The 23,251-nt window shown below is 42.8% G+C and overlaps 1 protein-coding gene across 5 annotated transcripts in view; it reads right to left on the bottom strand.

Annotated features, from left to right (window-relative positions):
* The window catches only part of CHN1 (chimerin 1), a 107,508-nt gene that overhangs the window by 5,323 nt on the left and 78,934 nt on the right, over positions 1-23,251 (bottom strand). For 3 of the 5 annotated variants that reach the window (XM_049830018.1, XM_049829927.1, XM_049830111.1), the window contains 4 exons: positions 14,509-14,593; positions 2,564-2,737; positions 1,774-1,851; positions 472-609 (listed from right to left, as the gene is read on the bottom strand). In XM_049830018.1, coding sequence (XP_049685975.1) covers positions 472-609; positions 1,774-1,851; positions 2,564-2,737; positions 14,509-14,593 — 475 coding nt within the window. Of the gene's footprint in view, positions 1-471; positions 610-1,773; positions 1,852-2,563; positions 2,738-14,508; positions 14,594-16,002; positions 16,178-23,251 lie in introns of all 5 variants that reach the window. The other 2 variants (XM_049830286.1, XM_049830200.1) reach the window with 1 other exon arrangement.

Genomic DNA, 23,251 nt, shown 5'->3' with positions numbered 1-23,251 from the left:
GAGAGATGCTCCAGCTGGGCTTACTGCCCTGCTTGCAGACTCACTGTCTGCAAGGCCAGCCTTAAAGGTGGGTGCTTATCAGCTTATGAAAACACTCAAAATGGACACCTCTAGAACAAGTGACTTCTTATTTCTAAACATTTCATAGATCACCTTTCTGGCAACATAAACCCAACAGATTTTAAATGTCACTGTTAAGTATGAGGGATTCATGCAAGACATACAAAGCGATGTAATCCATAATGTGTGATGAAAAGGAAGCATTCCTGGTGACAAAGGCAAAGAAAAATGTAACCACGATCACATACACTATGGCCTCGTGGTGCTACATTTACTCCTGCAATCCCTACTAAATAGGGCATGCAGGGTAAGAGCTGATGGGCCAGCTATTAAATGAATAGGCAAGTACTGCACAAAAAGGAGAAGAAAAGGTTGAGAATAAAAACCCGGAAGAAAATGCGTTACACTCACTTGCAGACTCTATAAACTTTGGGTAGGCATCATACGTGATGAGTGGAATTGGCAAATCCCTGAAGTACAGTTTAAGTGCACCAGTGATAATATTGATATCTTCATACATATTCACAGAAATATCAGCTTTTTCCCCATCTGTGTGGAGAAGGCACTCACATTAAAGCCTTGGAAATGTAAACAGATGTAAAACAGCATTCAAAAGAAAAAGAATAACTTGCTTAAGCAAACATTATTAAAAAGGACACAACTACAGATTTTGGCTTTTATAAGCAAAACAGAGTTACTGGGCTGTGAAGTTCATTGTTTCAGGGTGGAAACCTAAAGCATTTTATAAAGAAACCTATCCTTTCTTCATTTCAAATGATTACAAAAAATGCAGGGTCTTTTTCTGGGGAAAAAACCCGCCTGCCTGATCTAGCAGTATCTATCTTGTATTAACGTGTGGAAGTTTAGCTATTTCTGAACACATTGTGTTGCCAAACAACACATTTGCGAGCACTGAATGAGAAATCAGGGGAGTCTGGGAAAAAAAGTAAAAGAAAGAAAACCAAGTTAGTCCACAGCCTTCCTGAACACAGGAAAAACATGTGTTCACCATTTAGCTACAGCATACCACCTACTCCTGACTGCAGTGGACACAGATCCAGAACTTGGCTTCTCCAGTGCATCTCCGCCCTGCTAATGCTGCAGAGGAGGCAGATGTTGTCTGAATAGGTCCAGTCCTCCGGAGAAACAGGAGAGAGAGTTTCCAGCATGGATTTTGGCCTTGATTTCTACTGGGATAGGGGGATGGCAGCTGGAAAGCCTTATATTTTCCCACTGCCTTTTCTCAGAGAGAAGAGTTTGTTCTCACTGACCTTCTTTTGGACTGTAATAATTCAAACTTCTGTTTGCACTATTGTATTCATCTTATTATTTTGGAGCTTTCATCCAGAAAGATGGATTTAAGTTGCACAGCCCTCTTAAGGCACTTGACCACTTGCCCTCTATCCCTCCCCCACCCCCTGAGTTTAGTTTTACTTGCAAACTAGGGCAGTAGTTCAGAAAGCTTTGTCCTTTCCTATGTGCATCATTACTGAAGCCCAGATACTGATGGAAGGAGAAAAGTAGACTTTGGTAATGAAGGCCAAAGTGAAGCTGATATGCTTTTCTGATGGGGAGACTCCCCTTCTGGTAGCACAGCCGCTGGACTCTCAGACCACTGATGCAGTGGAGCATGAGACAGACAGAGTCTGTGCAGAAAAACTGCTTATATTTAATACATCAGCACAAAATGCCAGCATGCAGGAAAGACTGTACCTCTGTCAAATGCCATTTTGACATCTTCGATAAGATCGCTAAATCCTGAGACTCTGTATAGTCCTTCGGAATTAAGACCTGCAACGAGTATTTTAACAAGATTAAAATTAGTCTTAATTTTACAGTTTCCTTCCATCCAGTTCTTCCTTTGGCAGGTTCTTCATTTAAGGCAGAAAAAGCAGACACATTTTAAAAGCCTTATCAGGCTTTTCTTTCAGAATGAAATCCTATACTGGCCTTTTAACCCTGACCCTTGCATTAGCTGTCTTGTTATACCAGCACTAAGTTATGTTTACGTAAATTATGTCAGAGCTGAAGAAACATAATAAACCAATTACAACCGATTAAAAAATAACTGAGATTAGCATACTTGATGTTCAGTCATTATTTCAGAATGAAAACAAATACTCTAATTCTAGAAAAGGATACTCAGTGTGGGCTAGGGGAACTAGCAAGAGGGAACACATCAACAGTAACTGCCTTTGTTTTAGCACATTCACTTAATTTTTTTAAATAAAAATATTACTGGAAAGATAGGTGCCAATATAGAACTATAAAGCAGTAATTGTCCATTAAGCAACTTCTAGCAGAATCTATAAAAATTATAAATGGGTATGAACCATGGAATAATGCAAAGTATAATATTAGCTGTGCAGGGTAATTGGCAGTCATAAAATGTCTTGTGCAAATCTGTTTTGAGCAATCATACATTCAGCAGAAACCCAGATGACCCAGATCAATCTAAACGGATTATCAGTAAAGCAACAAAAGTCCATTAACTATGCCTTACCCCTAGATTCAATTTCCCTAATGCACATATCTACTACCATTGGTCTCTTAGTGAAGTGTGCTTTTACTAGCGTTGTAAGGTCACAGCTGTACACTTTTTTGACATGCTTCAGGTCTGGCTTGCAGTCATTTGGGACCATCTTGGAACATTGCTTGTGCACATTTAAACCACAATCTGAGAGAAAAAGGAAAAATTGATTAGGCTGGTGTTCGGTGAAAATGCATCCCGAGGTCAGTACTGCGGAGTATGTACGGCTCCTGCAGGATCTGACCTGATCTCGCACCTACTACTTCTGTTGAGACCCCTTAACCATCAAATGCGAGGTAGGGACAGACCTGAAGTAAGACAGATTTTCTACCCAAGACATTTCTTCTATCCCTAGAGGATCTAACACAAAGTGACAAACTTTCTCCACGGTTTTTCAAATCAGGATCTAAGGGCCAATTATGTTCCCCACCGTTATTACATATGTTGCTATCATGATCTAAACTTTCTTCCCAAGTTGCTGCGGATTTCCTAACACTTACAGCTTTAATGAATGTAGTCCTGGACTGTGGTACTTAAGACACCTCCTGGGGGAGACGAAGGCCGGGACTGGGTCTCGGAAGGCTACAACCCCTCTGCAGCACACGTTGGCAAGGCAGGCCCGAGATCTGACCCACTTCAGGGACCCCCATGCTCTTGCCAGGTGCGGCAGCCCATGCTTAGCATTGCTAGTAACAGGGCCCATTCCCCACTTTGGAGGGGAGCTGAAAAACAGGCACAGGGGTCACCAAGCTGGCTGGTGCTTTCTTGCTGCCAAGCAGTTTACAAAGGACTTTGCTAAGTCACAGCGGCTGCAATTCTGATGCCGTTTCACAGGGTGTTTCTGAAACAAAGTGTTGGCAAGCACCAAAACAATGCTATTTACTTTGAAAATGACTTGGGAAAAATTTGTTCTGTTTTTTTTAAACATAAGCAAACACCACCACAGTTTTATTGTAAACATACTGAGAAGGAGATAGATTTCGTTTAAGTGAAACTTAATTGAAATCAGGTTATAGAAAAATGTTTGTTCTGCCTCAAGATTACTCAAAACATAAAGCTTGGGGTGTAGGGAGGAAAAATCATGGAAAACACCACCAACTATACAGCGAAGATGGGAAGAGCAATACAGTCCCCTTTAAGCTAAGCACACACTGCGATCAACACTATCAGGCAGCAGGCCCGTGTAAGGAGCAGCCTCCCGCACTGCTCCCAGTGACTCCATTTTCACTGCCCTTTCTCCTGTTCTGCCATGCAGACTCACAGGTGCTCGAAAGGAAACAGCAACCAGCAAGAAAGGCGGCACTTCGCAGTCAGGGCGTTTGCCATGCTCTGACATGCACTCGGTATACACCCAGACTCCAGTTCTGCGAGCATTTCTGTACCTCGCTGCATTGCCATTTGGAGTCCCCTGGATTTCTGCAGAATTAAGGGACGTAGGAGCTTGAAGGATCAATGCCTTGATGAAAATCTGTACTTACCCTTCCCACTGCAGTACTGAGTATCTGACTGTACAGATTCCCTTCGTATTTCCTTCCTGCTGTTTTTGCCAATGCTTTTATTTTCATTAATGCTCCATAGATTATTTGACTTTGTTCTTTCCAAACCAGTAAAGCCTAGAATTCATTGCTAAGTTTTATTTCCACTAAGTCAGCTGCAGCCTGCCACTAAAAGCACTTTGTTTACTTAACAGGCCTGTAAAGCAACCAGCTTTGTCACTTAGGATCCTCTGTAAAACATTCAATCTCTGGTTGCAATTAAAGTTCAGCATGTCACCTTCAATCAGTCAAAACTCACACAGATCCCGATCCCGGTGAAACGGCCAATTAAAATTCTCTTTAGCTATTTCTGTGCAGGAGCAACTCCCTTCCTTGTGCGGAACGGTTAACGCACAAGACAGGGAGCTGGGAATGTTGAATTTCCCACCTGGCTGTGATTTAGCGTTGCGAACCCCACCTTGGGCAAAGCCATGCAGGCCAATACCCTGCAAACAAGCAGCACGACCCAGGGTACCACGGGGGCCCACCCTGGTCAGCCTTGGCAGCTTGCTTTGACCCGCAGCCCTCTTCTGGGCTCGCCCCAGAAGCTGCACATCACAGCTGGTTGTCCTGGAGCCCTGGGTGGTGGCAGGCTCAACCACTGTCCCTCCAGGCGTGGAGAAGTTCAGTTTGGTCACTTGGGTTCCTTCAGTGTTTGCTCAGTTGCCTCATTCGTGACAGAGAGGAAATAGTGACAGCCAAAGCACTTGCTTTCACCTGAGCACTTAATTAAATCCCACATTTAACCAAGTGGTCTAAGACCCCATGTTGGAAGGTGCATGACCACACCGCCTCTTCATGCACAGCATCTACCCTGCCTGTGGTTCTGGGCTGCGGAAGGAAGAAACTCTGAGCATGCCAGCCAGCGCAGGCAAGGGGAGCTCCACCTGCACTTTAAATATCTATGCCCAGTGCTACATTTTGTCTGAAGTTTGAAAAACCAGGTCCCTCTGTGCTTTAAATAAGGAACCCAAATTCATTAGGAACTTGTGGCCTGAACCCTTTGGCGCCTCAGTGCTTCAACTCTAACATGGGAAGAAGCAGCTGTGGGTCTTGTAGAAACAAATTCGTTACATGTTTGCAGAGATGCAGAGGAAAAATTACTCATCTTCGGTGTGAAGTCTGAATACTGTGCTGTTATTAAGACCAGCACTTTTAATAACAAGAAGACAAAATATGGAATAGGTGCTACTAAGCGAGTACCATCCATTCTGCTTTCAGAATAAAGATGACGTTGTGCAGTAAAAATAATAAGTAGTCAAACAATTAGAGGCAACATCTTAATGCACAAACAGAAGGGAAGCAAACTAAGACCACACAGGAAATCTTAATTCTTGATTTCCTTTATTTTGAAACCTTAACATTGCAATAATAGTATTTACAAATGCAAACATAATTACTATACATAGAATTCCTAAAATTGCTGGAAGAAGCACCTATTCCAACATGCAGGAAATGCCCTAGTATGTCTGTCAAAAATGATGTCTACAAGGTTGGAATGGCAGCATCTCACTCATGAAGACTCACAAGCAATTTTGTGAGTGCAAATTAGCTGCTTCACACAGACAGCAATATATCTCAGAGTAATGTTTCTGGGAATCCAAGGATAATTAAAATATATTAAAAAAAAAGGAAAAACATGCTTCCAAGTACCTTATACTGGACTTAAAACAATTATCGCATTCACTGAAATCATCCTAATTATATTTATATACAAGGAAGTTTCATTTCATTAAAATATCTAACTTACAGAGATGTTTTCAATGTGAAAACCTTGCTTCTGAAAATAACTGTGTTATTGCTAATCCCATAGATTCAAACAGGCTTTGGATCTGACCTCATTAATACCAGAATAATAATTACAAATGCAAAAGTTAACTTTTCTCCTCTCTCATTTGTTCTTCCTTTGCATTTGATTAGATTTCATGTATCAGCCCCACTGCTTAAGGGCTTACAAACACTCCTGAGAAACATTTAAAACCTCGAAATATTTCAGATACTTAATGCTTAGAAAATGCATGCGCACTATGTTCAATATTATTGGGCTGTGCGGTATCCTAATAATCAAGGCTCTTTGCCTCTTGTGTAAGCGTAGGAGACCACCTTACTTTAGCAATTCCACATCAATAAATACTTCTAGGAGATTCCAGTGAATATGCAACAGAAAAATTGTATTCTTTTCCAACAAAGATGCTGAAACTCCCCAATGCTCTGCTTCCTACCAGGTAGGCCCCTTTCCACAGCTAACAATACTTCATGAAAGGCAGAAGAGCCATGTCTCCGTCACTAGTCTCTGGTTCAGTTGATAACTTTGGATGAAGGATGATGTCTTGTTAACTCCAACAAGGTAAAAAGCACAATGGGAGGAGGACATCAGTCCTCCTCTCCACAGACCACTGGGAATGTGCCAGCCTTTTAGTCTAACTATCCTCGGCTTACTTGTTAGTACTAAAAGATAGGAATTATGCTGCAAATTGCGTATTATTAAATAAAAATGTCCTCTGTTCTCATTGCAGATGCTTCATGAAAGCTTCGAAACCCATTATTTTAGAATCAGCTAGGAAAAAACAAGAAAGCCAAGTCTGGAATCTCTCTGTGCTGCCATGTGGTGAAGTCTCAGGACCGCTTGCCTTGTTTGCACAGGAGCTTCATGATTTGGCTGGGTGCGTGAAGACCAAGAGGATTCATTTTATTTCAGATTTTGGGTCTATTTACTTTTGGTTATATCAAAATAAATCCAGAATAGCTAAGATGGCGTTAGCAGCTTTACTCCGGATCTAAAGTAACCAGGAGCCTTATCCATTTCTTACAGAAGTTTATGAGAGCCTACCTGCTGGCTGGCTATACAAATTGGTGAGAAGCTGAAGAAAAATCCCCCTAAAGCACTGTATCTGCTGATAAATCCTATAATAATACGGGACAGATTTAAAAGATGCAGTTGTGAACCCTTGCAGGTCAATAGGAAAACTTCTGCTGACTTCAGTCAATCAGAATTTCACCTTATACGGAGATGATTTCTCAGGACTAGAATTGTAAGTCACGCTTACTATTCCTTTTTTACAGTGCTATCAAACTGTGGCCACCTTTCAAATATACCAAATGTGACCAAAAAAAATGCAGTCATAAATTCAAGAGTTTATAGGAAGTTTGGAAATTTAGGGGGAAAAAAAAAAAGACTAATTTTACATGACAGGTTTAAAAGTCTGTGATAAGCTGCCCTGACTTTAATAGCATATTGATCTAGGAGTTCAGGTGGGCTGTGACATTACTTCTATGAGAGATATTAAATTTAAAACCAACCGGACAATACTTTCCTATGATGCCTAGAAAAAGGTTTGGTAACGTTTTAGAAACAGCTAATACTGATGTTAGTTCACTGGGCTGAAAGAACAAATAACATCTTCATATTAATGCATGAGCAGAGCCAAAAGATATACGTACGTTAATACCACCCCATGAGCACACATTATAAATATTTGCAGAGACTAAAATATACTTAGCTGTCGCTTTTTGTTATACTGCTGATTTGACTTTAGTCAGTTTGAGATTTCCTTTGGTTTATGATTTACTGGCTAACATGGCTGCTGATCATGCTCCGGTGGAATGATACCGTATGCTACATACATCACTCTAATTATATTTTTGAATTATCCCAATGGAAATTTAGCATTTTGTCACTCTGAGGAGCAGCTTTAAGAGCTAAACGGTAGATTTACATTATGTACAAAAAGTTCTGAAAGACTCTTCAGAGGTTTCTGGCAAGCGTGGGAGGGTGGGGAGCGCGGAGCTGGGGCGCTGGCGCTGTGCGTTGCCTCGGGCAGGTCCACTGCGGTACCCGCCAGACGGGATAACACCCTCACCTTTGGTAAGCCGGCAGGTGAAGACGACGGGTTCTACACAAGCACAAAGTATTGGCATTGTTACTTTTGCAAGGGTGAAAAGGTTAGAAGGGAATTTGCTCTCATAAATCAATGATGAGCTAGTAGCTTTCCTTTAATAATTTAATGCTCCTTTCTGCAGCAGAGGAAGCAATGTCTTCTGTTCTCTCAGATGCAGCGTGTGCGAACAAGCACGTGAACATAGCAACCCCACTGGCCTCGCGTGCTGTACTTTGTGCTTCCATACGCAAGGCAGGGGGATGCTATGAAGGTCTGCCCTCTTCCTTCTCCTTGGCAGAGCTGTTCCAGCCTGGGTGGCAACACGGGAGCTGCTACGCTGCCTTAAAGTACATGCCATTTGTCAATGTGCAACGCACAACTGCAAATAACCCTGGTGCCACCTGAGTGTTAAGCCACTTTATTAAGCAGCGCCATGGCAAAAATTGCTTCCAAACATACGTGTATCCTCCCCCAAACCTGCTATCATTCATACTACTGTATCATGCACTATAGGGTACATTATTCTTTAGGAAGGAATTTCTAGAGGGCAGCTAGTTACTTGGCAACAAAATTACCTAATACTACAGAAAAATCAGGGCTTATGAAATAAAAAGAAAAAAAGCCCATTAAACAAGCCAACGGTCCCTTACCCCAAATCAAAAGAATACATATGTCTGTGCCTCCAAAAGCTGGACACGCTTGGTGGCAATGGTTTGATTTTATGGAAGCCTTGAAAGATCAGCGTCAGTTTGTTCAAAAGCTTCCCTGGCTTCCTGCCACGACACCTGCCTACCTCCTCGACAGCTCCCCTGATGGGCTGCTGGCTTGCTCAAGGCTTCTAGGTCTGTGTGGGCTTGGAGATAAAGCCGCTTTTAGGACTTACAGTTTCAAGAATATATAGCTCCAGAATAGCTTCCCCATGGGAACGGCTCTGAAGCAAGGCTCTGCTGCCTGATTAGCATTTCAGAATTTTGGAGCTCACTCCTCACAGGAACACCAGCAGATCCTGAGCTGGTGGAACAGCCTGTCAGGCAGCGCGCATCTCCTCCAACAGCATCTCCACCTGCCTGAGGCGGGCAGGGACTGTTCTCCAAACAGTCCCCTGACCTCTGTGGTTTTGCTTTGCTCTTGTTCACTTTTTGGGCCGACTGCCTGTGCCCTATAGGGTCAAGGAAACCAGCAGAATCTGGGAGCACATCTCAGAAGAAGCTTGGATGCGTTTTCAAGGTGCAAGTGTGGGCAGAATGGGAGCTTACCATGGCCAAGGCACGCAAAATACCTTGAGAGTGGGCAACACGATGAGCACACCTTGCCTTCCCCTTGGCTGCGTTACTGTCACGAGAGCATCAGCCGTTCTTCCAGGCACTAGAAATGTGAGCATTGTGCCCTGCACAGCTAATGCCCGAGGATGGGCAGGCTCTTTTTTTGTCTCCTTCATCCTTAACACGCCAGTGGAGCAACACAGGGGTCCAACATGAGCAAGGCAAAACAAAACAGCAAAGGAAATGGGGCGGTTGTACGTTTTTCAATTGCTAGAGAGGGAACCGGATGAAATGGGGAAATTAAACACTTAGCAGTAATTCACAAAACAATCCTGCTTTCAGACTGTACTTTAACTGTTCTGAAAATGAACTCCTGGGGCTTACCGTGGTCAGGGCTGGCAGCAATATTGCTTGGGCTCAGCCAGTGGCAGCTGGTTGCCGCCACACTGACAGTTCAGCTGCAAGTTTATTTCTATCAGCTCTTCAGAGAGAAGTTACCTACTCCAAGGAAAGCAAAAGATAGGCAACTGCTACATGAGTGGCAGGCTGAGATAGTTCAGAGCAAATCTATCCAGGCAGCAGAAATGGTGCTTCACATACAGCCTCAGAGGGTGGTGTTGCCTGGTTTTAAAAGGAGCAGCCCAAAACACTATCAAAAGCATCCAGTGAAATACAGTAAAAACCCCTTATCTTTCCTTCAAGATAAGCCAATTAATGCTCTTAAACCAGCCTGTTCCAAAAAAATCTTCCATTTAAATCACCTATTCATTAAGAACAAAAGGGTACAGAGGAAGGGGGAGATTATATACTAACTTAAACAGTTCTGATGGGCTCGGGAAAGGGACAGGGCACATGCAGCAGCTTGACAAGTCTACTAGTCTGTTTGTCTACAAGTCTACTTGTGTAGTACACTAACAGCATCATTAATGCCATGCTTTAGTCTCTGAGAACACACGCTATTCTGTTAATGCTACTGGGCATTATGTGTTTGTATCATTCGTAAAATGGTGCATATCTGCAAATTTTCTTTGGATATTGTTACAGTTTCTCTCCTGAACACATTCTGGTCAATGGGATGAGCCCTGTGAGTCTGGGGGAGCCTTACACAGGAGGAACGTAATTAAGAATACATTTTTTTAAGTTCATGCATTGGATTTTGAGCGGGGGTAAACTCTTAAGTCTTCATTAGCTTCTGCTGAGCTTCAACGTTTACACAAGCTGGTGGCATTATAATTTCAAACACTTCTTCAGTCATTTCTACTTATGGCAAAAGCCTGCAGGAAAGCACGCTGGAGATGGAGCATGCCAGTAGAAAAGGCATATTCCTTGCATACAGATGAGTCTTCATCTCTCAAAAATTTTAAGGGCCTGTGGCTAGGATGCAAAAATTGGAAGCACAACCCTCTGAGGCTGTAGGGCAGATGCCTACTACAAGGATTCACTCTAAGAAAGCAAATCTGTCTTTAAAGAAATGGATGAAATAATGATCAAATTTGAGAGAATAACATTTAAGGATAAAGAAATTATTCCTGTTCTGCTGGATATAGCTCCAGCAGAAGTCAGACTAAGCCCACCAATTCATTTCCTATAGGACCCAAATCCTGGACATCACTCAAAGTCTTAATTTTGGAAGACAATAAAGTCTTCCCATGTTCGGTGGCTTGCATTAATCCCGAAACATTTGTACTCAAGATGACAGCCAACACCTTACTTCAACCAATAACCACCCTTCAGGTGGCAAACATGGTGCCTACATTTACCTCTTGTCTTTATGGAAGGAAAAGACGTACTCCTCCTTCTTTGTCTGCCGTGAAACCGAAACAAGGATAAGCTAGGGAGAATCCATCTTCCAGGGGTTAATCATACAGGACTGTACCTGACAAGATACTGAATGCACTCAAGGCTGTATTTTGGCAGAGAAGGACACACCCAGTCATGCTGGACTGCAACAGAGCATGAATCAAGGGAGTTCAAGTTGCTAAGGCATCCTTGCTGGTTGCTATGGCATGTGTACTGTTATGAGTGTTTAGTCCTGGTTTATTATTTTTCAAAGGATCGGCTTAGTTTGTGTAACAAACTAAGCTATCAGCCTTTAGAAATAAGCTCCACTTTCTCCTCCAGCTCGTCCTCCTTTCTGAAATGGGTGACATTTATCTTTCTGGTCCAGTCTTGGACTGTCTCACACTGATCTTCTTGCTTGTTTTTGTGCTTCTGCAGAGAATAGGATTTAAAATGGTTGAGAGTAGCTCATGGACTAATCCATTTGTATTTGTTAAACTTATCACTTCTGTAAAGAGAGTCCTCTTGAGATGTGCAACTGTTTGCTATAAAAAGCAAGTGCTTTAAAAAGTATAAAATTACATATGATCAGTGCAGTTTTTCTCATAGGTATTTTCAATAAAATGATTATACAGACCACCAAAAAGATTTTATGGATTTCCCTGGAGTGGCATTGAACCCCATTCGAATGCAAGTGGTCTGCCTCCTGCTAAAAGCTGTAATTTTTTTGAAGTACGAATGCACTCTGAAAAGCAATGGCCTCATGTGGCTCCTTGTTTACTGTGCCTCATTGTTTCCATATTAAAATGGCTCAGTGCAGAAGCAAAATGATTACTTTTTAAAAAAACAAAACCCCATACTCCAAGACCCATGTAAACTCAGCCAAACTCATGGCACTCAAGCCTGGGCTCTTCCACACTAGTGTGTTAACACTGGTTACACAGGTCTTCAGTATTTATCTGTGTACCTCTGACTTTCCTCCAAAATGCCCAGATCTGTACAGCTTCTGGCTCTGATGGCTTGTACAGCCTCAGCTGATGGGAGAAGGCAGACACTGCTGAAGGTGAGGCACAGACAAGGCAGACTGGTGAACTGCTGAGCCTGTCCTACCGTCTCTACCTCCACGGGGCTCTGTCTGGAGCCCCTCTCCTCTACCCAGCTGCTGATTTCTATGAAATTTATGAGAATAAAATCATCTGGGAAGCCCCTAGTTCTCCGTCAGCTATCGCTGAGGTTGGCCAGTGGCTAAAAGCTAGCCTTGCGGTGAGGGGAGGACAAGCGAGGTGGGTCGGCTGCAACCCATGCCCTTGGGAAAGCCCGGCTTTCCTGCTCCTCAACCCCAAGCAAGCCATGCAGGACACATTGCAGCAAGCAGACCTGCCAGCCTGCGGAAGCACTGCTCGGCAGCCTTGCCACCGCACAGCTCCTCGCCTGCTCCTCCTTGCACCCTGGCTGATGATGCTCCACATCAGCAGCTTACCTTGTTGTAGCCAAAGACCTTGAGCATGGACCGAAAAACCTCAGCCTCCCCCTGCCCCAGTGCCTCACTGACGCTTCAGCAAGGAAGTGCGGTTGTACAACATGGGATTTTAAAATATAAATAAGATCATAGAAATTACTGGAAACTACCAATGGCGATACGAAACCTTACACAAGATAGAAAGCCCTAATTATAGTTTCTGAACCTATGAAGTCATCTAATACACATATGTTCCTCTACACTGCAAGGAGGAGAAAGAGACATGCAGTACTTATTACCATCCTCATAAGGAGGAAAGAAAACCAGACTTCGGAAGCTTTTGGAAATTCATAATTTAGAAAAATCTGCATAAAACCAGAAAATCAGCTCTACTTTAGTTAAAAAAAAAAAAAGGGGGGGAGGGGGGCAGGGGGCAGTACAAAATCATAAACACTTTGGGTTTAATTATAAAAGCAATGTTATTTGTTCATTCCACAGTGCCATGAAGCATCGCAAGCCTTCATACTGTTTGTTTTTATTGATTTTCTGGATCAAAGTTACTTAACATAAATCTGAAAAATACTTGGTATTTCTCCTAAATGCCAAAACTGAGGAATCTACTTCAGGCGAGGAAAGAAGGTGGGACACTTAGTGGCTCATGTGTTATCAAAAAATGAATACTTTAATAAGAAAACAATTCAAGAACAAAATCAGGCTTCCTCTTTCTCTTCTAGCACTGTACACCCTGTGCAAAATCAAGAGCAGTAAAAAGTACTAACAATCTTCATTCATAAGTGAAGGACGTGGCTGCAACCCTAAATACTTAGTAGGGGGAAAATACTAGGAAAGGAAATGGCATTTTTACATAATCATTTCTTAAAACAGAGCTGCACTCTCTAATACATCCTGGACAGTGCAGAGTCTACTGCACTCTCTAATACATCCTGGACAGTGCAGAGTCTATTGATAATAACAGAATATTGCATTCACGTAATAATGGGAGGATTTTAAAATATTTCAATCCTATTTGGCTACAAATTATTTTAAGTTTTACATTATTTTGCAGTTCTGTGATAAAAAGCCCTCTTATTTGCTTGAGATAAGACTTCAGAAAGCTTTAGACAGAGGAGATTTTCTTAAATTAGCTTGAAAATTCAGTTTCCAGGGCAACATAGGCAGGTCTTCATACATCAACATTTCTTTGCACCACTTTTATAAATGTGGTTGCTTGCTAGAATGTCAGAAAATACTTTTTAAATACGGTAAACTATTTTGATCACTTTGATCCTTTCTTTTTGCCTTTGAAAAAAGCTCGCTGTCCTTTCTTTTCAGAAGAATCATATCAATAAAACTGTCAAATTGTTTTACTTCAGAGAGGCTTTATCCTAGAAATGCCTGCAGTGATACCCATGCGTGTAATACATTTCTACTAGCACCTGAATGTTTATGTAACATTTCAGTACACATCCTTTATTCATCATCCCTTTTCTTACTTGCTTTTCAGTTTGCAAGTAGGAGACATAACTTAGGGTCTATGGCACGCTGGGAGTCTGCTGGCTGGTACGTAAAATTAACCTGAATGCCTGTTTCATGGCGGCAGCATGAAATTTGCTGATGCCCACCTTGCACATCGAGATCCTCAGTGAGTCTCTTACACCTACCAATACATACAAGTGGTATAAAAGAAACAAAGCTAACAACGCATCTACCTATTTTCTCTTCCATTCTAAAAGGGGGGGGGGGGGAGGGGGGAGGGAATGAATTCTTTAATGATGAGTATCATTTCCCCTCTGTGAGCACTCGAGAGGTGATCTGCATTACTGCAGTGATGTTACTGGAACAGGTACCTGAAACCTTCAGCAGCAGAGGGGATACATTTCCTTCTTCAATTTTAACAAGGGCCAGATCGGACCCTTGCCACGCGGCGTTATGGTGGAGCAGGCAGCACATTAAATAGTAACAACATTAGGACTGTCTTAGGAAAAGAAGACTGAATGACTATTACCTGCACATTTTACTCCCTGAGCAATGAGGCCCCACATAAAGTTGGCACAGTATTCACACCAGTGCGGGCCCCTGAACGTGTGCACCTGGAAGACAGTAGCAAAAAGGAAAATTACAGAAAATAACCCAACTGTTTCATATCAGTGATATCCATATCAATATGTCTAAACAAGGCAGAATTCCTCTTCTTTGAAGGCACCATGTGCAGTCTCTGGAAGCTTCCCTTTATGACCGCAGGAAAGGAAAAAAGAAACGTAAGAAAGATTTAACTGCCAAGACTCTTGCAGACTTATGGAAACAGGAGCTCTCCATCCCAAGCCGTCCAGGGCAGCAGAACCGGGTCTGGGGGGGGTCTGCTCCCAGACCACGTGGGGCAGAGGAGCAATGGCAGGTCACAGCCCTTCTCCTGCCTCTTGGCATCCCTCTGTCTGGGCAGGATTTTGGCCATGAGGCGAGGCTTTTGCAGCAACCGCGCAAGAGTTCGCCTCTCAATTTAAAATGTCTTCTGCTTTGCCCTCCCTTCCGTAAGGTACTGTGTGAAATGCGTAGGGGGCTGCAAGATTTTGCCTCGGGCGGAGGGAGTCCTGCCAGGCAAAAATACCAGTGCTACACAGAAATACTGCAAACACACTTAAGGACTTTCCAGTTTAGAATAACTCTAAAAGGAAATTAATTCTCTTCAGACTAATGCTACGTATTGAAAATCCAAATGAATCTAGTAAATGGAAAAAAGAATCCAGTGAACCAGGAAAAAATTGAAAGCTAAAGAAGAAAAAAACCCAATGCTGCTTTCAATCCCAGCTCACATGCTTGTTACAAATCCTGCAGCCACCATTAGCTGCTTCTGATTTTGTTCTGATAAAGTTCGTGCTGTAGGAAACCACAGGATTCTTTACAGAGAAAATCATTACTTCCTTAGCCAGCATAAAAGGCTTTGAGCCTCTATTTAGAATAGAGAGGCTGACAAAAAAAATCAGTAACTGATGATCATAAAGAAATGAAATTTGCAGTGAAATGTAGTAAAAATGCCTTAGGCTTAAGTCATTCGGTTCTCCAGAGTTACTGAGCGGGTATCAGAGCAGGCAGTAACCTCACGCACGTGCACTGCCCGGTCAGATCAGTGTGGAGCAGAAGAGAGAAGGAGCCGGTGGAAACACCCGTGCCTGACATCCCCGCAGAGCTCTGGTTATAAATAGCAAAACACGAAGTGGCCTGACTGAGGTGGTGAGCATCCCCTGCACCACTGATCTCAGCAGCAGCTGGATCCCAGGTGACACTTACCTCGAACAAGTGACAACCCAGAGCAGCACCCAGCAATTCAGACCACGTTTCGGTTTTGGCTATGGGGAGGTCTGCAGCCTCCTGGGCCTTTGCTGCCCACGAAGCAGCGGTAAGGTAGATTGCTGTGTTAGTCTGGAAAGTTGCTCTTGAATTCACCAAGTAATTCACGTGCGCGTCTGTGCTAAGCTAGGCTTATAATTGCCCCTAGTCCTACCCTGCTGAGCATCTCCAGAGGAAGTGCAATGGTGCGAAGTGTCCTGTTCTCCCAGCGCTGGCACAGGCTGCCTCCCCCCAGCCGTGCTAGCTGCCATCCGCACCCGCTCCCACGCGCCTTTTGAAGGTGCGATGTATTCCACGAGGTCCCTTCTCCCTGCAGCTCCAGCTGACTTCTACAAAGCAAACGATGACAAGACTGTTGGCAGCTGTAATAATCATTTTCTTTTTTCCTCTCACCACAAAGAGATTTTTCACACCTTCTTCTCCATTACCCACCTGCACTACCCACATCCTCTTGGCTTTCTTCCTCAGCCTTGTGGTTTTTTTCCAGGTCTTTGGCAGCGTTCCCTTCCCAGAACAAGCACATTCTAATATCCTCAAGCAAAACACTGTGCTTTAATGCCTGCAGGACTAACAGAACTTTTTCAGGGGGAAAAAAAAGCTTCCTTTCAGTTACCATCTTTTATTTTTGGTCAAAGGAATGTTCCACCCCTACAAACACTTATTTAAAATATTTCTCAAAATTCCTGTCGAGGATAATTGAAATAAAAATGACAGTTCAAAAGTTTGAGCAATAAATAATCTTTTTCCAGAATCCTTTTCAGTTTTATAAGAGTTTAGGGGTTTTTGGTTTTTTTTTTTTAATATTTCTGATTTTAAAGGAGGGGGAAATTTGTCTTGTTCCTTGAAAGCTTCTTTCGTTAGGCAGAACAAGAACAAATTCTGACACGGTAATATTTCTTGCCAAATAAAAAGAATGATATTATCCTGTACCTCTCTGCTTGCTAGTTTCAATTCATCAAATTCACCGAACGTGCCATTTGCTGAAGCATTTCTAATGCTTTCCCTGGGTGCTGGGGTCCTATCCTGGTCTCTCCAGGGCCATCTCCAGCACTGCTGCTCACCAAACCTCAGGTGCCCAATCTCTAACTGGCTGTTGTTTTAGCGGTGAACATCCCTCCTTCTTGGCATCTTGCTCCCCACCATGGACTGCACGTTTTCACCTCGTCCTCCTGACTCTCCCCAGGAACTCTTCTGCAGAGTCTACCACATCTCAAATCTGCCACTCCAACCTTTTGCCTCCTTTCATTTTTCTTTTATTACTATGAATTTTTTTTATGAGCTCAGTATCTCTTATGTTTCTAATAACTACTAGCCACCTAGATAAAAAATAAATAAATTACCTTTTCTACTCCAACCAGTTCCCCTGACATTATCCTGGCTCTCAGCTCACCCCTCAGAGAAGTTTACATGACTCATCATCAACTTAAAAATGACAAGGACAAAACAGACTTTCCTCTTCCCTACCAACACTGCGTGATTGGTCACCCTTCACAAGACCAAGATTGACTTTGCCCTTCAGGATCATTGTCTCAGCATCATTAGCACTGTTCTCTCATGCCATGCATCCAGGCTTCATTCAAATACTGAAATGCCTTTCCATATCATCAGTTAAGAAATTAACTTCTCTGTTAGAAGATTTATCCAGAGCCTGCTCAGATTTACACTGCCCCATCCAAATTACTCTTTCTTATCCATTATACTGATTGCAAACTCAAAACAAATTAAGTGGTGAGGGTAGGTTTTTATATGTTCCATAATGCTCTACCTTGCTTTGTCCTTTGTCTGACACGCAATAGGGAGGTTCTCTGGCAATATTAAATAGGAGGCCCAAAGGCCATAATGTCCTTCCCTCCCCGGTGTACAAAACCAAGTAGGATCAGCTCTGAAGCCTCTTTTGGGCTTCCTAAGCGGTGCTGGCTTTTCCCAGAGCTCAGTGGTGCTGGAGCGTTAATCTTCCCACTACCATGGGGCGGAACTGGATGTCTAACCCTGTGCTGGTCTGAATACACACCATCTCTGGAAATGAAATCAGACACGGTAAGTGATGCCAGAAAATAGCAAAAAATTGGTCTTCTGAGGTCAGAACAGTCTCTAATCCTGTTTCATCCTGCAGAGTGTGGCCTGGCAGCATGCTAAAAAGAAACACGTTTGCATCCCTCTGCTAGTTCAAGAGCCAGCACCTGCAAACAATACTGCATTTATTACATGACACTGTTTAATATCGCATTCTGATTTTTATATTTAATTCCCCATTCTAAAAATCTGCCAAGCGACTTGCTTGTTTTCAAAACTAAAACATGCTTTCCAGAAAAATTTCTGAAAACACACCCAGCAGAGTCCCAGAGATCCTGACTTAAATTACAAGGGGTTTCTTTCCCCTTATAAAAAGAGCATCTGCCATATGCAGATTTTACTGTCTTATAAAATGTGAGAGAGCAGGATTGCCAACTGTGGTTTTATATCTCCCAACCCTTCCATTCTCAATCCCGCCCCAAAAATCTTTTTCCTTCTTTCCATAAGGCTTCAACTGTGAATGATTTTTTAAGAATGTGGAAAATAGGTGAGAGGAGAGCAAGATAAACTGGTTTTAATCTTAATTTGTGAAATGCCAGGGGAAGTATTCATTTTAAAAGAAAAATCTAGATAATTTTAAAGGAAAATACCTGCTTCAAAAACTAGATAAAATCCTATTACTAAGCTGTCCTGCAAGTCTGAGGTAAGAAGAGAGCCTCATGTTGGGCTTAGACCTAGGCATTTCTATGTTGAACTCTCCCGCAACATCAGCAAGGTATAACAAACATTTAACTACTGTGATCTTACACAGGAGGACAGTATTTTGCTTAGACTTGAAAGCCATTTTCTTATACATGGGGAAAAATAGCTTAACTCCTGTGATTAGTAAGTGTCACAATTTCGTTTATTTTTGGTTTGCATTTAATTAAAATACTTAGAGAAAGAGACAGAAGTTTTAGAAGAACCAAATAAAAAATGATCCAGTGGGTCTGACAACAGATTATACCACAAGCTGTGAGCTCCTCAAGCAGATCTCCCACCATTACTTCTCAGGCTCTGTAAAGGTCACTGTTGAAGTTAGTTACCCATGTATCTCGTAACTCCACTTATTTTTAATGCTTTTGGTTTTTACTAGGCGGTTGTTCAGCTAGCTTTGATTGCTATCTGAAAACCAAGAATAAGCCAGCACATAATTAGTATTCCTAACTGGGAGACTTACATTGTATCACTTGTCAAGGCAGGGAGGAAGAGAATGAGGAAATACCAGCAAAGTGCTGTGTAAACATGATGTGAAGGAGCAGGATGGATCAGCAGAGCTTTAGCAAAGCCACTCCTGGGAAGAAAGCAAGGCTGGATCTGACAAACTGTGGATATGAAAAATCAACACCAAACACAGAAGACAAAAGTCTTTGTGACGGTGTACAAAAAAGCCTTCCCTGCCAAGAGGCTGCTGCCATGGTCTCCCTGAGCACCCGCTCCATCAGGACTCCTGCTCTGTACAGAGCAGTGTAGCTTCTTCCATGGCCCTCCATGCTGAACTGCCAGTGAGAATAATGCGTTTCGGACAATCCAGGCACTACCATCTGTGTTGGGATGAAATACCTCAACTTGAAAGAGGATGGAAAAAACCATGGCGGATCTACCCTCCCAGGCTCCCAGAGTCCTACGCTCTGGGTAGAAGCCTTGCTGGTGCTCAGGGAGGAGACCAAGCTGACCGGGGACTGAATAAATGGCACACACCCAGCATTTGTACTGCGTGGTGCTCCAAAGGTACAGTTCTGCTGGCTATACTGTCTTTCAAACAAATTCCCAAGGATGACAGGACACTGCTGATGAAAGCTGTCAGCTCAGTGGTCCTAGCTGATTTGCAATTCCATCAACTGAATTCTGCCTGTTGGGACTCTACCAAGCTTTCAATTGGATATGGGAGACATCGTAAGTCTCAATTAAAATTATGAGCTCAGCCCGTATTATTAACGTCTGTCTTCCCTGTCACAGCTGATTTCATCAGGCACTGAACGTACCAGTGCTGGCACCCAACACGCACGCCCATCCCTGGTCCAGGCAAAGATTGCCTGGACGCAAAGGGTACAGAAGAGGTATTGGTGAGAAAGCCAATCGACTCAACTATGAGTTTGGGCAATGCTTCAATTTAATCATTGCATATATTACAATGATTAGATAGTGCCTCTAAAATAAGGGTCTCAACCACTCCCAATATTCTAGCACACAATATTCCTCCTGTGAGGCAAATATTGCTGCTGATGAGTAATCTGAGAAGCGAAAAGACTGCCATGACAACCCACACAGCAGAGCCGTATCTGCAAGATAATAGCTTTCATGCAAAGGTGTAACAGAACTGACAGTAACTGAGACCATTGGAACATACCTTCTCCAAAACAAGAGCTGATTTGCCTAGACCAGCTGGGGTGTTGTTACCTGTGGGGAGCCAGTCTGGGACCGCCCCAACGACTTTGTCCAGCAGCTCTTGAGAGGAGAGATGCTGGCTGAACACTGCATGGAGTATAGATAGCATCGTTATTGCCAGTGGGCACACTGACACGAACGTTGAGCAGGCAAACCTTTCTCCAGGTCCTCACCCACATGGAGCCAGAAGCGCTGTCACGTCTTGTTTGCTTTCTGGTTTGCGCTGATCATGTCAGCAGAGATGGGAACAACTGGAAATTGCGGTTAGGTCATGCTCTACAAGAGCCAAAGCAAAAAAGATGGAGAGTAGCAGGTTGTTGGCTTTTTTTGCTTGCAAATTCAATGAAAATGGCCACCTTTCTTTCAGGATGGAATAGCAGATTTTCTTTAAATTGCTATCTAGAAACTGGAACATGGTCCATTTTATTTCAGGCCCACTTGATAACCTGTGTTCATGCAAAAAATTCTGAAACTAGAGGTGAAAATTGAATAAAACCCTTAGAATTAAAATTGCATATATTTATACACATACTACATATGCTATATGTAATGATGTAAATATAATATATGTAATGATGAATATAGACTATAAACCCTTAAGAGATTCCTAAAGAAATGCTTTTGCAATGATGCTAATTTGGAGGTAAAGCTGTTGATGGTGAGAAAGCATGACATGCTCTGCGTGCTCCTTGAGGTAAACTCCCAGTCCTCCCCAGCAGAGCATTTCTAAGCTTCACCACAGACATGAGCTGATCCGTTCTTGGGGCTGTCCACAGGGAAGACTCACAGGATCCACATCTGGGGACTCACAAAACTACTGGTGTGGTGGGAATGCATTACAGCTTCAATAAATTAAGGATTTAGAAAAAAGCCTCCCCCCCCTAGACAGAGACAAAGCTTGAATTCAGTGACTAGCACTAAGAAACCAGAAAGGGTTAAATAATATTGTGCTATTTGGAATCTGCTTTGGAAAAGCCCTGGCTTTTCCAAAAAAGTAAAAGTAACATTAAATAAATACCTTAGGAGACTAAAATCCACCAATACCTAAAAGCTTTCCTGGCTTGAACTGTCTTACAATACACTATGAGTTTCTGAAGCAAAAACATAGAGCTGATGAGATCTTCTCAGAAGTTTTGTGGAAGTTTTTCTTCAGCTTTGTTCTCCAGATATTTTCCCTGCCTTTGAACATTTTTTTCCCTCAAGTACTAGGAGTCTAAAAGAAACATCAAATTTCCTGAGGTTTTCTTATCTGTGAGAACGGGCAGAGACTCTCCCTGGGGACTGTGCTAGAGGCACCCAGCTCTCTTTCTGAATATTCATTTGAGTACAGTGACTTACTTAAAGATGTTTTGAAAATATGTTCAGCGTTAGGTCTGTATTTAATAAAAAAATCAGTATCCTCATTTCAGTGGAGCTAGACCAATTTACCCCAAATCGGCATCTGCCCCAGTTTTCTGAAGATCAGAAATAGAAACAAGTTCATGTTGGAAGTCACAGAAAGAGGGCTTTGCTTAATATAGTAAGAGTTTGTTATAGTTTCTGGTCTTTATGCAGCATTTCTTCTGCACTTTCCATCTCCCCATTTCCCAGTGTTTAAGCACAGCTTTGCTGAGCAGCTCTTGTTAGAATAATAAGGTTTAGCATGGAAACTATTTGCTATGACTTTTTACACTAGCAAAGCACCTAGCACAGATGCAATTACACTGGTAAAATCTGGGCCAGGGCCAGGTTACCCTAGCTGTTTCAAAGAAGGCAGTACAAATTTCACTGGCAGAGTAACTCTTGTTAAAATCAGCAGTCTCTCCATTAAAGTGATGCTTGAGCCTGTCTATACTGGGAAAGCCTTTCCAGTAAAGGCTGGTCCTCACCTGAGCCGTCACTTTTTATGCACATTTAAGGCTATATTCTTCCCCCAGTTACTTGTGGGAAAGCACGTTGTCTCTGCTCTGGAGCTCCCCATTTGGCCTTTCAAATGGGTCATCCTCAAAGAGAAAGCCAGGATGTTGCTTCGGTCGAGGAGGGAGATGAGGAATCTCAACAAACAAGACTCATCAGCATCTCTGCTGACTTGGCTTAAGCAACCGTGGAAAAACATCTCTCCTCCCTGGAAGAAGCGTTGGCTTGAAAGGGAATTATGTTCTGAATGTTCACAGATTCACCAAACAGCCTTGCAACTGTTATTTATTACAGTTAATTGACTGTGCCATCTCAGGCATTAGTAAGATAGTGACTAAGAAACAGCATGACAGTACCAAATGCTGCACAGAAAGATAGCAAAAAATAGTCTTCTGGAGACATATCTATTTCATGAAGAGCAAGGGAGAAATGAGACAATATCCTAGGGCAAATGATGCATGGAAACACAGATTTCAGTCCAGCTCTGACAGGCACGGACACCTTCTTGCTTCAGTGAAGCACCACAGCACTAATCTAGGCAGAAGAGTGGTTTTATGCCTTGGACTATCGGCAGTTACGAAACACCTGCAGAGTGCTCCGCCGGCTCAAGTCATCAGGAACAAGAGGTGTCTGAAGGAATACCTATAAGCAGCTAAGGGAGCTAAAAATTCCCCAGGGCCCGTGAGTCACAAAAGCTGGAGGGGAATTAAGACCTTTAAGGTGTTTTGTCCAGGCTTATTTTAAATTTGCCAAGTGATGGGGAGGTTATTGCACTGACTAACAAGTTTCACCACCCAGGAGATTTCTTGCTGTTAATCTCAAATCTTCCCTTTCCTCTTCCTTTTAAACTATCATCCCATAACTCCCAGCTAATGCTCCTCTTCCATGACTGCCCTCCTTGCCACTAACATTTTTCAAGCACAGTTTTACTGTTTTCTCCAACCCCACACAAACAGCCCGCAAAGGAGCGATGTCAGTGCCCAAGTCGAAAGCACGGCACCAGGTGGGGACGAGGTGCAGAAGATGCTCCATGTCAGGTAAGGATGGACTCAGTGCAGAAGGCACCT

Source organism: Accipiter gentilis, chromosome 1 (assembly GCF_929443795.1).
Source record: "Accipiter gentilis chromosome 1, bAccGen1.1, whole genome shotgun sequence".
NCBI lineage: Eukaryota > Metazoa > Chordata > Aves > Accipitriformes > Accipitridae > Astur > Astur gentilis.
Note: the sequence above shows the minus strand (reverse complement) of the source record. Positions and strands in the feature narration are given on the sequence as shown.